Consider the following 14,004-nt stretch of genomic DNA (forward strand, 5'->3'; position numbering starts at 1 on the left):
TGAAGCCATCAGTCGACCAAAAGTAAGGATTTTTTTTACATTCTCTAACTTTCTTGCATGAATGACTGTTTGCGTGAGCAGGAGTTTGATGGAGTTTTAAGCTGCTTGGATTATGTTTGGTGTAGTTTGATATGATGAGAAACCAATCATGCAGATGCTAGAGTTAGTAGTGTACAGTACTAACAGTAAGCAAAGAAAATGTATCTATAAGTCCTTGAAAAAATAATATTTGTAGATGTATTTTAGAGGTCTAATTAATTTTCTGGTATCATATTTCATTGAAACTATGGAATAATATTTGTATTTTTTAGGTTTTTTTTTCATAGATCAACTAGATATGACGATGAGAAAGAATTTCAGAGATGTTTTTCAGACTATAATTTATGTAGAAGGAAGGAAACATCTTGTGTGAACTACATGTGTGCAAAAAGTGCTTTTCCTGCACTATATTTCCATCGAGCTTCTGTTTAACACTGATTACCACATTCATAATCATTCCTTTGTCCACTTCTGCAAACATTCCTCATACTGCATTGTGTCGTGGTTTATGTAGTCAGAGCAATAACACACTTGTTTCACCGCAGTTGGACGGTGTTCAGTTTTCATAAGAACAGCGAGACAGCAGCTCTCACACAGATTGAATTGAAGGAGCTAAATGTGTTTATTTGATGAGTGCAAGAAATAAATCAAATTTGGCTGTTCAGCAAGTACAGATCAAGTACAAAGTATTTACAGGAAAAGATGGACAAAGATGTGGTAACTTCTATCTCATCACTAATAGCATCTACACAATTGACAAAATGCATCGAAAGAAATTACATCATATATAATGTATAATGTTTTATATATTTTTCTAATGCTAGTATTTTGGCTTGTGTCCACTTTCATGTGTTTATAAATTCATAACCCAGTTACAGTCAATTACTCAATTAAGTCTACATGTGTACATCTTTACTAAACTAAAGACCACACCAGCCTACACTAAAATGTGCATTTGTAAGCTGAGCTCAGTGCTATAGTGTTTTCATTTTCTCCTAAAATCCTTTTCTGTACCTGATTATACAGTTTCACTCTCTAGTCTTACATCACAAATATGTGGGGAGAAAAGTAACAATGCATATTATTATATGTTGAAATGTTACCTCTCTCTGTTCCTGTACAAAGTGGAAAAAACAAAAAACTCATCTAGGTATTAAGGGGCAGTCATCCAATTAGATGCAATAGATCTGCAGATATGCCAATCAGTACAGCAACATGGTGTTTATTTGGCAGACAATCTTTTTACTTTTAAGGTTGTTTTAAGATGATCTAACTGTCACAATGTTTCATGCAAAAATACACAAAAAAAATACAATCAACAGAAGAAAAAAAAATAGAAAATGAGTGTGTCATTAATGAAAGAAAACATCCATTTTTGTTGAGTTTGCTCCATGAATCACGCTAGAGATGAATAACCATGTCAGAATACAATAACATCTGTTAGCATTGACTTTTAATTAGTTTATACTACACTGAATGTCAGACACAGTATAAATAATTTGTTCTTAAAAGCAAAAACTGAAAAGCTGTAAAATATTTCCCATCATCCAAGCAGCCTTTTGCCACCACAGCCATGTTTTTGACAGCTTCATTCCTCCCATAGACCTCTTCTCAATTTACGGGGCAGGAAAAGCATGAGCAGATACGCAGCATCATAAATACCTCCACAGCAGCCTTCAGATGATATGTATTAGGTTGGACTTTCCTAAAATAAGCCTGCTTGCAGCTTGACGTGTAGAAATCTAGTTTGATGCGCAGGTTTCTGGTTTCTCACAGCTAAAGCATATATTTCTGTTCAGTTTCTCTCAGCTGTGGCTGCCAGGGACTTCAGCACAGCACGAGCACAGTTTCCAGGATGAAAGTGTCAGGGCAATATATCAGGCTGAGCAGGATGAACAGTAGCTATTGTTTAGAGAGGAACCTGTAATTGGAGGTACAAATAGTGAAAGGTCACAGTAAAAAGGATTAAATGTGTTCAGATTGTAACCATTTATATATTATATGTCAAAGCTATCAGCCCTGAATCTAAAAATAGTACTTATACTGTTTACTTGGTTTGAATGAATTTTACTGAATGACAATGTATATGATTAGATGTGTTTGACTGATTATTGACCCACCCAGCAGCTGGGAAGAGACTCGTCACATCCTCTGTGCGGGCAGAGGCAGCAGCATCGATTCTGTCAGGAGGCGAGCATGAAACTCTTGGTGACATATACATGAAAGACTCATTCATAAAAGAAGGGATTTTAACTTTTGAAGCTGAAATGCAAGCAAAGGAAATCTAAGAGTTATATTTATGATTCATCAGACTGATTGATGCATTAGGTGATTATATGAGTTAACTAAATGTGGCGCGCTGCCCAGCATCAAGTTTCTGTTTTTGTTTTGTTTGTTTAGCTGAGTAATAGACTAATATATTTGATCTCCTCAGACAGTGATGGTCGGCCCTGACTGAGCAACACTGAAGCATCTTGGCCACCAGCCAACTTGGATTTCTAGTCTTCATTTTCTGTCTATGTTGCCCATATGTCTCTCTTTCAAAAAACATGGTGTATTTCCCACATTTATTTTTTTTTAAAAACATAAATAAATCTGAGAAAACCTCACTTCAGTGCTCCCTTTATATTATTGTAGTGACGCTATTGATTATGTCATACAATAAGAGTTTGTTTTCTTTTTATTATAATTGGGTTTTATTTTTTAAATGATTTTTTATGCTTCCAATTCTTACTGTTAAATGTTTGTTTTTATGTAAAGCACATTGAGTTGCTCCTGGGTATGAAATGTGTTATATAAATAAGCTGGCTTGCCTTGCCTCAAATAACAGTAAAACCTACAAAATATTCTCAATAGTTGTGATACAGCATTGAATAAATAAATAAATAATTTGAACATTTGACATGTAGGCTGAGCAGAAAGGATATAGTGAAAGTGTTAAATGGGAAAAACTATAAAACTTTATGTTAGAGCAAACTGTGACATTACACAGTAACCTGATTTGGAGTGATGTTATTAATCTGATAATGATATCACACTTTGAAACCAGGAATCTGAAATCTGTAGCAGAAATGTCCTGACCCAGCTGGTACTAATGATATGTGAAATGAATACTGAGACTTCACTACAGTCTCCTGGATACGCATGAGAAACCTAACCCCCACCCCCTGTAAACACACACTCACACACACACACACATCAAACCATGGTCACTTTTGGAGACATTACAAACCACGGACCCAAAAATCAACCTTTACTCAATTGGGGACACAGCATTTGTCCCCAGTTGCACGAGCTATCCCCAATTAACAGGTCCTAAGTTTTAAATTTGTCCCTAAAAGTAGCCTATGAGAGAGTATACACACATATACACGCTTAGAAATAGAGCAGTAGCAGTTCTGTCAAGCAGCTTGTGAGGAAGATGGGGGTGAAGGGCTGAGCTGGCATCCCCCCCCTGCAGAGTCATCAGCGAAGCACCAATCAGACCTCAGTGAATCTCAGAAATGGATCCCATATAGAGATATTCAGTTATGTGAAGATATGACCACACGCATTACTGCTCTACATCTCACACACATTTTAACATTCATTCACAAGAGCAAACTATGGACTCTTTAAAGTGATATTACAAACTGTGCCCATGAGTAGGTCCATGTAAAACCTTTACCTCCTGTTTATAAAACAAACTGGAGCTTTTTCTCATCATCTTCACCTTCATCTGTGCTGTTCTCTCCCTCTCTCTCTCTTTCTCTTTAATTCACTCTCTCCCCTCTCTATATAAAGTCAGTTTGATTGAGTATCTTTTTCTCTCTTGTGCGCTCAGCAACAGCCTCCCTGCTCACCCCCCCACACACACACACACACACACACACACACACACACACACACCCTCACACATGCTCGCTGTATGCGGCTGCCTGAACTCATGAGACCCTCTGCATGAGGCGACTGCTACCCTGGACTGTTGTGGTGCTTCATTTTGAGGTGAGCAGACACAGATGGGACTGTCTGGTGCATCGGTCAGTAGCATACATCTTACAAACCCGTAGGGAGTCTAAGTGGTGATAAAAAAGATTACTATGTCTGTGGATCTGTTGCAGCAGCACTATTGGCACTTAATGCAAGCCATATTACAGTTTCCTTTATGGAGTGGTGCATAATCTGTCTGGCATTCTGTGTTACACTGAGGTAGGTATGTAGTAATAAACTGCATAGTATCTGCTTTATTTGAATGCATTTTTCTTTTTTTTTACTGTGTAGCTTTGCTAAAATACTCTCATGTTTTTAAATGTATGTGCATTAGTTACATGTGACAAACTCATGTATATTCATCTAATTGTTCATGGCTGCTTTGTGCATGAAATCTAAGTGTGAATAAGGTATTTCCCGTAAACTATTGTAATGTAGGCTTTGCACAAACTGCTAATGTCGGGCTGCAATGTGATTCATTTAGTAAGTGGACGCTCCCTTTATTCATTCCCAGCAGCTGTAAAACTGTTTGGAGACAAAGTGTATATTTTGCTGTCACTGTGTGACAGTTTATTGTCCTAATTTTGAATCAAGACCTGCTGACTAAAGAGCTGCAATCACCGAAGTTGTACTTTAGAGGACCAGAGCATGTTTTATTCTGGCTTGTCATTCAGTGATGCAGAGTGAATTGCAAGTGGCAGGCCTACTGATCCAAAAGATAGAATACAGCTCTCGCTTAAATAATTTCTGAAATGGTCCTGGACAAAGGGAGTGTCCGCTACATTTAACAGTTTCTCAGCTCCATTGCTTTAACAAGGTAAAGACGCTGAGTGCAGATCCTTGGCTCCAGTTTCAGTTTTGAATGAAAACGCCTTCTTGGTTTGAGCCAACAGTGACCAACATAATCATAAGAAATGCTTTTACAGCTGGACACCACACCTCTACTCTACTGCCTCTCCAACCTTTATAACTAAAGACTATATGCATATCTCTCTGAAGTTGATATGTGCTGTATTTGAAGCCACCTGAGCTTTTCCATATATCTCCTTTAACTACCAAAAGAGTTTTCATCTGCAGCTGGAACTCGCCCCCTTACTTCATCCAAAGTTTACATAGGTGTGGGTGCAACAACAAAGCTGAGCTGCCTCTCATCAGAAACTAAAGGTTTGCATGCTGCATGTGATTAGAAGATGGGTTCACATAATAAAAACACAACAGCATATGGCTGAGGACCAACAGCAGCTCTGTGTGTGGCACTGCCACGCCTGAGAGCTTCACCTTGTTGCTGGTTGCTGTCTGTCATCAGGGACTATCCTTACTACTAACAGCTTTTGTGTTTTTGGGAAAGTGAATATGTTCTGGTTCTTTAATCATTTAAAGTCTTTGACTAAAATGTTGCTGAATTGCATATGAGCATATGTGTCTGGTTCTGTCTAGTGTCCCCTCCTTCAGAGTGCGAGGCGGACGGGCTCCCCAGTGGATACGGATCCAGGGATTTTATCCTCAGGTCGGGTTCAAAGAGGGACTGGAAAAGACGAAGGCGTGGGCAATTAAAGCGCATTGACAGGTTAGCTCAACTATTATGGGTGCACCTGTCTGTGTATTCATGACACAGATCATTTATGTTTAATAGGCAATCACATCTGTTAGAGGTGTCAGGCAGGTTGGATGACAGGCTTTTTACATCAAGGATGTTGCATTTAGTGTGTGTCAGCAGTATGTTGAGGCCAGAGTCCATTTAATGCCTGGTGTGCAGCTAATAGGCTGGCTGCTACAGGAGTGTATACAGCTGGAGTTGTTGTCAGGCGCTGTGGTCAGTGTGAAACCCTTGTGTTCCTGTGGTTGCTGATGTTTCAGCTGCAGCAGCTTGGATCCAGGCCACATCAACCCTGACGCTGGCAGAGAGAAACAAGAGCCTGCGTTTGGACTGAGTGGAGGTGTAGCCATGCGCTGCTCCACCCTGCTCGGCATCTTAACAGGGGTGCTTCTCTACTTGGTGCTGGGCGCCGTGGTGTTTCGTGCCTTGGAGACTCCACGAGAGCAGGGCAAGCACAACCAGCTGCAGGACACACGCAGGGATTTCCTGCTGAACTTCAGCTGCGTCGCCCCAGATAATCTACATTTCTTTATAGAGGTAAGTACATCTTCTTATGACAAGAGACACACTGACTCTGGCTTTCATTTTGGAATGTGTCATCTCTAGGACAGCTAAGGTACTCTTGTTTCTTGTTTTAGTCTTGTGTCAAGTGGGCTTGAACATATTTCCTGAAATGCCACAATCACTTTTTTGTGTTACAGTGAATTCCAGCTGTTTTGGCTTTGAGACATTAAAATGCATCAATATCTGTCTGTGATGCCTCATCTTAAAACAGCAGTCAGTTGGCCACACGAGCATTGAAAGAGTTTTTGCCTGCAGGAATCATTCTTCATGTACATAATGGTTATTAGAAGATCCTCTTCATATGCACTCTCAGTGTAAGTGATGGGGGACAAAATCCACAGGGTTGTTTTGTGCAAATAAATAAAGTAAATAAATAAGATAAGGGGATATCCAATCTGTTTAGTTTGAAGTAATTTATATTCCCTCTTTGTGTCTCCTCAGAATTTACCATTACAGCAGTTTCATTTGGCACTAAAAAAGACCTTGATTACATTTGAAGATACTTGATTAGACTCATTTGGAAAAAAGCTCAAGCTTCAAATAAGCTGGAGATAAACAGTTAAATACATAAATGCACAAAAACTGAGGACGGGTGATGAGGTCGCACATCACGTACATCATAGGCAGTATGGGGGATCTTCAAATGCTCAGTATGAACAGGAGGAATGATTACGGGTGAGAGAAACCTCTTTCAGTGTTCATTTGGTCACCTGACTGTTGTTTTAAGAAAGACTTGAGACACTATGAACCTGTCCTCCCACAGATGGATTTTACAGGCTTGAAAAGGTGAACATATTCAGTATTCCACAAAATGACCTCAATATTGGGAACCACTGAAAAGTAATCTATACACAACTTGTGACCAACCAACCATAGTATTTCCTTCCTTTAAACGTCATGCAAAATTCAACTATTGGGTTTGTAAATGACTTTGCAGGCTATAAAATATATTCTTTTTGTTGCAATTGCATGCTTAATAAAGCTAAAAAGCCACACAATGAATCAGTGAAAATTAAATTGGTGCAGATAATTTTTAACAAAAACATTTTTCAAATTATATTAAGGGGAAATGTTGTGTTCCTTCTATGTCTCAGTTATGGAACCTACAAACTGTGCATGCAAAAGTGACTCTGCCAGTGTCACAGGTTGTTGTTATTTTCCTCTCACCTACCTTTCATATCCAACAAATACCACATAGGATCCTAAGCTTAGAGACTTGACCACCTCTCAGCTAAAAATACATTTTGGCTTGGTATCAGACAGATAAATACCTCAGCTAGGTTGACTCTGACAATACAACTTCAAATATTCTGAATCTGTTTTGTGGGTTGTCAGGGCGACCCATCAAACTTGTGTAGAGTATCCAGATAACAGGTGTGGTCAGGGGCTGTGATCAGCTTTAATGTGTGTGACTGCATGAAAACTGATCCGTGCACAGGTTGAGTTTTAAGAGCAGGCTTGGCTACAGTTTGTGTGGTCCAGAGATGTTTGTCTCCATTCCAGAGTGAAAGTTGCACATTACTGTAAAGTGATCTATAGATGCAGTGGCTGACATTTACAAATAGGTTAAGGGGCATAACAGAAGAAAAGAGTGCAGCCTTTGAGTCAAAGAAGGCTGCACTCTTTTGTTTTAGATCATTTAAAAGGATAGGTAAGTGGTAAGGTAAGAGGATAAGTGCATTCCTATGATTGACACTCATTCATCTTTGAGAAAAAAGCTCCCAATATCACTTCTTTATAATAATACACTCACATAATGAACACCCAGTGATTTGGTGTATCTATTGTTAGATGCTGTCAAATAAAAGTGACAGCTTAAATAAAAAGTGAAGTCCATCTATTCATGAGTGAGCCAGGCAGCTGTTACAAAGTGGTTCCTCCGATGTTGTCCTGTGCAACAAGTGGGTCAAATTTCAAACAAACCAATGTCATCTGATGTTTCAACAGGTCTTCAAAGTGTTCTTAATGCACTCTATTCTCCGCATGAGTAATGCTAAATGTCACACACCACTGCATGATACGGTTTTGTAGTTTTACATTTTCCACCGCTGGCTGTTAACATGGAGGATCCTGTGTGGTGACAGTGAGTGATGTCAGCTGGCACGCGGTTTTAACTATGTGGTCTAGATATCAGTGCTGTCCTGGCCCCAACCCACAAAAACAGATCAACCTAGAAAACTATAGTGGAATCAGATGAAAGTGAAGAATCTATTAGAGTGGAAATGCTTAGCTGATTAATTATCAACACATTTGTTGAACAATTGCTTGTTTTAAGTTGTTTATTAAGCAAAAAGTCACACATTAGCTATTCAGCTTCTCCAACATGAGGCTTTGGTCAACGTAAACTGAATACATTTGAGTTGTGGACTGTTGGATGTCACCTTAGAATTGTCATGATAATTTTTTCAGTATTTTCCGACAAAACAATCAGAATGAATAATCAACAGAATGATCAATACTGGAAATAATCACCTAAATTCTGGTTCAAACATCAGTCTGTAACATGTGAGATCACAGTGTCTCTGTGCATTTTCTGTTTTGTAAGACAAAAGCTCTCTAATGGTTTTCTTCTTCAGTGGTGTACTCACAAATCTACAGATTGAAATACATAAATACATATAAACATGTGGTCAGACTGATGTACGTCATTAAAGCTGAGGTTCACTGCTCTCACTTGCCACCATTTCTCTTTACAACCATACTTCCTGTGTTGTTATGCCTCCATGCTGGTGACAGCTGTGGCTGGAAGCATTATGGTCTTGGGTTGGTCCATCTGTCCCATTCTCATCAACATGATGTCACATGGACTTAAAGATGAACTGAGTAGATTTCGGTGGTCAAAGGTCACTGTGACATCACAAAACTTGTTATTTTCCATAACTCAAGAATTCAAATGTTAATTATGACATTTTCTCACAATTATAACAATAGGATAAAATGAGCAAGTGATGATATTTTATTGTGCAATGGGACATACAAGGAAAATACACTGAATATACAACATGTGCATCTTTACCCTTTGACCCTGAATTCCTTTAATTCAACTTGAGCCATTGAGGAGTAATTTCTTCATTCCAAACTGCTCTGACCACAAAAGCTCCCTCAAGTGCACTCCTGTAACTACTACTACATTCAACATGGATGCCTAAAGTATTTTTTTAACTGAACATTTTTGTTAATATGAGACTCTATCAAACAGGTTAGATTCCGTTTAAAGAGGAGAAACAGTTTCAATCTGCATATATTTTTAATGTTTCCATAATTACAGTGAAATAAAATATATGTATAAATATATATATATATTTTTGATGATATATATCTCTATTATCAACAACAGTGTGTGAGTATGTAGAATCCAATGAATTAAACCATATCCTTCATATTATACTACATAATAAATGAACACATCAATTTTATCCCTCCAATATGAATAAGTGAAATAAAAAAACAACTAAAAAATAGCAACATCTCATATAATATGCAGTTAGGTCTTTATCAAATTACCTCCTTATTCACCTGGCATTACAATTCCTTTTTAGCTGCTAGGGTCATCTGCTTCTGGTATTTCACAAACTATTACTGGCTTGTATTTAATATATATATATATAATTTCCTTTACACTTCAATCTGGACACCCCCTTTGGACAGAGGTTGCACCACCCCAGTAATCAAGCGGTAAGATTAGGCAGTCCACATCTACAACTATTACAAATGTACTATGCTGAAATTAGGTTTGGTTGACTCATTATTACCAGTATCAGCAGTAACAAACTACATTTACCTAAAAGTATATTGGAAAATGTTACTGATACAATAATTTGAACAAATAAACAATGGAATAACATTAGATTTATCACACTGACTACAGGTTGTAATCAGAAAACATTGTATTCTATAATATAACATTTACCATTAATGAAACATGTTTTTAACATACATATTACAAAATTATAAATACACTGAGCCCTTTGAAACTATATATATTTTTGAAAATATGATGCTGATGCAGCCCTATTGTACTCCTCATTTCTTGGTTCTGAACAAACTTCCACTGACTGGTAGTTTAGTTAACTGCAACTTAGTTCGACTTAATTTTCCCAAACAAGTTGGAACAGATGTTGTACATGGTGTTGCCAGCCCAACAGACAGAATCAAACAGATGCAGCTCTGTCTCTGTAATCAGAAACTTCTAATTTATTAAAAGTAATGATGTCTGCAGAGCCTGTGTTCAATCACAGCTTTATCATAGTCAGCTTTAAATTCACAGTTAACAAATGTCTTCCAGCACCAACAGACGCAAAACAGATAATTAGATCAGGGAATTCGATTATTTCTGCTGGCAGTGGCTGGACAGAGTGGAGCCGTCACAGTTCTTTGTCACTGACAGCCTGCTGTTGATTGTGTTCAAAGAAAAAATATTTTTAAAGGATTTTTTAACATTGCTGCGGTGGACCGTCGTCACTGCAACTGACTGTAAAATAACACACTGACTTATGTTTAACTGTACATTAAAAAGACACTCATGCTCATGTGTTATCAGAAATGAATCCCATACAATTTAAATGAATTGATGGGTTATTTTACTAATTAGTAGTCTTTTGCTAATACTGCTTTATTTTTATGTAGTCAAATTTAATATAAATTACTTAAAGATTTTGTAAACCAACCACTAAACGTTTAACTCTCTTCACCATCTCATCCCAGGAGGTGTCGAAGGCCATCGGTGAAGGTGTGGATCCCAACAGCAATGACACCTTTATAAGCCAATGGGATCTGGCCAGTGCCTTCTTTTTCTCAGGGACAATAATCACAACCATCGGTGGGTTTCCAGCAGAACCATCCAGACCACTAAATTAAATTCTGATGACATATTTGTGACTATGGTCTGTTTGTTTTCTGACCTTCACATTTTGTGTCTTCAAATCCACTGATCCTCTACAATCACCTCTGACCCTGCATATTCAGGTTTTGGAAACATCTCCCCCAAGTCAGAAGGAGGTCAGCTGTTCTGCATTTTCTACGCCCTGGTGGGAATCCCGTTGTTTGGTATCCTGCTTGCTGGAGTTGGAGACCACCTGGGAACTGGGCTGAGGAAAACCGTTGCCAAAATAGAGACTCTCTTCCTGGTCAGACCCTAAACAGAGCTTTTTTAAACATATTCTTCACTTGCACTGTGCATGTTTGTCCCTTTATTTGTCTCACCCCACAGTGTTGTTTCACCATGCTGACAGAAATGGCGTGTCAGTCCCACCATTGTGCGTGTGATCTCAGCCGTCCTGTCCATCGTGCTGGGATGCCTGCTGTTTGTTGCAGTGCCGATCTTTGTTTTCCAAGAAGTGGAGAAGTGGACTCTTCTGGAGTCGGCCTACTTTGTCGTTATCACCTTGACAACAGTGGGGTTTGGCGACTATGTTGCAGGTATACGCAAGTTAATCAACCACTATAAGACTATCCCTTTCTGCACACAGAGATGAGTGTAATGTTGATTTACGGACTGAAGTCCCTTCAGAGCTGAATAAGCAGAGGAATGTCTGTGTCTATCAATCGATAAATCCTCATTCATTACCTACAGGTTTTTCAAAAAGAGAGCTGTTCAACACGTTTGCATATTTTTGCTTTTATGTTGAATTTATTGATCTGAAGATAATCTCCTGGTATGACTTAATTAGTCATCTGTTTATATAAATGTCAGCTGTAATGCATTAAGTTCACTTAGCACAGATAATTTTCATTTACCTCTTAAATTATTCAGCATTATTTTCTTGTGAGATGAGTAATTGATGATCTCATCTGCTGTATATTGTCTCCTATCTTAAATTTTGATGTACTCTACAGTAATGACATGGTTGTTTGCATGTATTGCCTAAACCTGCTGCGACTGTGTCTTTGTGTCTTCCCAAAGGGGATTCTGGGATTGCAGGGAGTGACCACTGGTATAAGCCTTTGGTGTGGTTCTGGATCTTGCTGGGTCTTGCCTACTTTGCATCTATCCTGGCGATGATTGGCAACTGGCTTCGAGTCCTATCCAAGAAGACCAGAGCTGAGGTACTTCTTATCCTCTGCTGTCTTTTTTATCAGCCCTTCCCTTTACCACTTTCATTCCATCACCTGTTTTTATCCTTCTCTTTTAGATGGAGGGACTGAGAGCCCACGCCACTGACTGGACACAAAACATCCAGAATATGTCAGTGGATTTTCGCATGCCAGATGACCCCTTTAGAAAGCGTAGACGAAAGCGGCGCCATGGTCATCGCAGCCACAGTCATACTGTGTCAGCTCCTGGGGCCCCTGAGGGGAAAGAAGAGCAGAATGGGAGTCAAACAGAGTCTGGATCTTACTCCTCTTCCTACACCTCGTCTTCTAGTGAATCAGAGTCTGGATCCGGATCAGAGACAGACTCTCAGGCCACTCAGACGGATCGAGTGCCTGACGAAAAAACAGCAGAAACTGGAAAAGAGGGCCCTCCTCCAGACCCCCACCTTTCTCAGCCCCTGGACTTCTTTGGAGAGAACCTGGCATTCATTGATGAGTCTTCAGATACTCAGAGTGGTAAACTACGTTCAGATCCTCTCCTGGATCTAACACAACCCAACTCTGTACGTTCTATACATTCTCGTCACCCTAGGAGGAGACGCCACAGGAGGCCTGTTCCACATCGTCACCCCAAACACAACCGCACCCACCCTGACAAGGAGCCCAATGGAAATCCAAAACCAGTTCCAGATCTACCACCAAAGCCTTAAGATCGAAGCTGATTAAAGAAGCCCCATTGCTAGCACAAGTATCAACTTGAGATATGTGATGTAATCTGACAGAGGAGTTCTTAGTGTAACGATTTATTTGTGTATATGTATTGCTTACTTACAGACACTTAGCCTCTTGTGGTTTGCATTTGATGCTCTTAGCATGTGAGTGTGTATGCCTCAATCAAAGATGATGAAGTGATTTTTATGCCAATGTTCCCTATGTTACTTTCTGAGGAGTTGCTGCTCTCTACTGGGCTAAGACAGAAATGCACTATCACTCTCTCAACATGAGGGTTCTCGCCTTTTACTAAACCAAATAAATACTGAAAGAAACAAGAAAGAGCTACCAAAAAACACTTGTTCAGATAATTGCCACAGCTGTGTGGTGCTCTTATTGAAGGTTGCTTTAATCTCTCTCTTGAATCCTGCCAACAATTAAAAGGGTACTAAACAGGCACTTGTACATTTTTTGGTATGTTACAAAACTTTTTTAAATACTGTGTACAACAATACTGTTTGCATTTTGATGGCCAAATGCATTAATCCTGATGTACTGCATATATGTAATAAAGTTTTTTAAATGAAAGTAGCACTGTGTGTCTTATGAGCATGTTTAATATTTTAATAAAGCGGCTCTACTGGGAAACAAAGCCGCTGAACAAACAGAATTGAAATGCACTAATAGTGGCACACCCTCAACTTTCTTATATGAAAAAGTAGGTAAATATTTCTAACAAAGCTAGAGTCAAGCATAATGAGGCAGAGCTGAATTACACTTTCAGTTTTGAATGTTTGCTCATGAGGACAAACAAATCAGGATCTGGTGACAACATGTGTACCAAACCTATTGTTACTTTCAGTGTTGAAGCAATGTCAACAGCATTCAGTGCCAGTTCATATAAATCATCTACAGGCTGGAGTATGGCATGCATGTCATACCAGATTCAATTACTCATGTCAAATGTCTTTTTTTCTGGGAGAGACTGTCATGTAAAAAAAATTGTTCACAGTCACACGACAGGACTGAGCAAATGATGCCCCAGCTACACCTCTTGGTGGCAGTGTGAGCCTCCTCCGGGATGAAACTAG

The 14,004-nt window shown here is 39.0% G+C and overlaps 1 protein-coding gene across 1 annotated transcript; it reads left to right on the top strand.

The window, feature by feature from the left end:
* LOC128371516 (potassium channel subfamily K member 4) lies at positions 1–13,320 on the top strand. Its single transcript, XM_053331854.1, has 8 exons — positions 1–22; positions 5,446–5,575; positions 5,866–6,142; positions 10,874–10,988; positions 11,135–11,295; positions 11,401–11,587; positions 12,072–12,214; positions 12,301–13,320. Coding segments are annotated over exons 1-8 (1,626 nt in total). The 5' UTR covers positions 1–21; the 3' UTR covers positions 12,913–13,320.
* The last annotated feature ends 684 nt before the right edge of the window (positions 13,321–14,004 follow it).

Source organism: Scomber japonicus, chromosome 13 (genome assembly GCF_027409825.1).
Source record: "Scomber japonicus isolate fScoJap1 chromosome 13, fScoJap1.pri, whole genome shotgun sequence".
In the NCBI taxonomy this organism is placed as follows: Eukaryota; Metazoa; Chordata; class Actinopteri; order Scombriformes; family Scombridae; genus Scomber; species Scomber japonicus.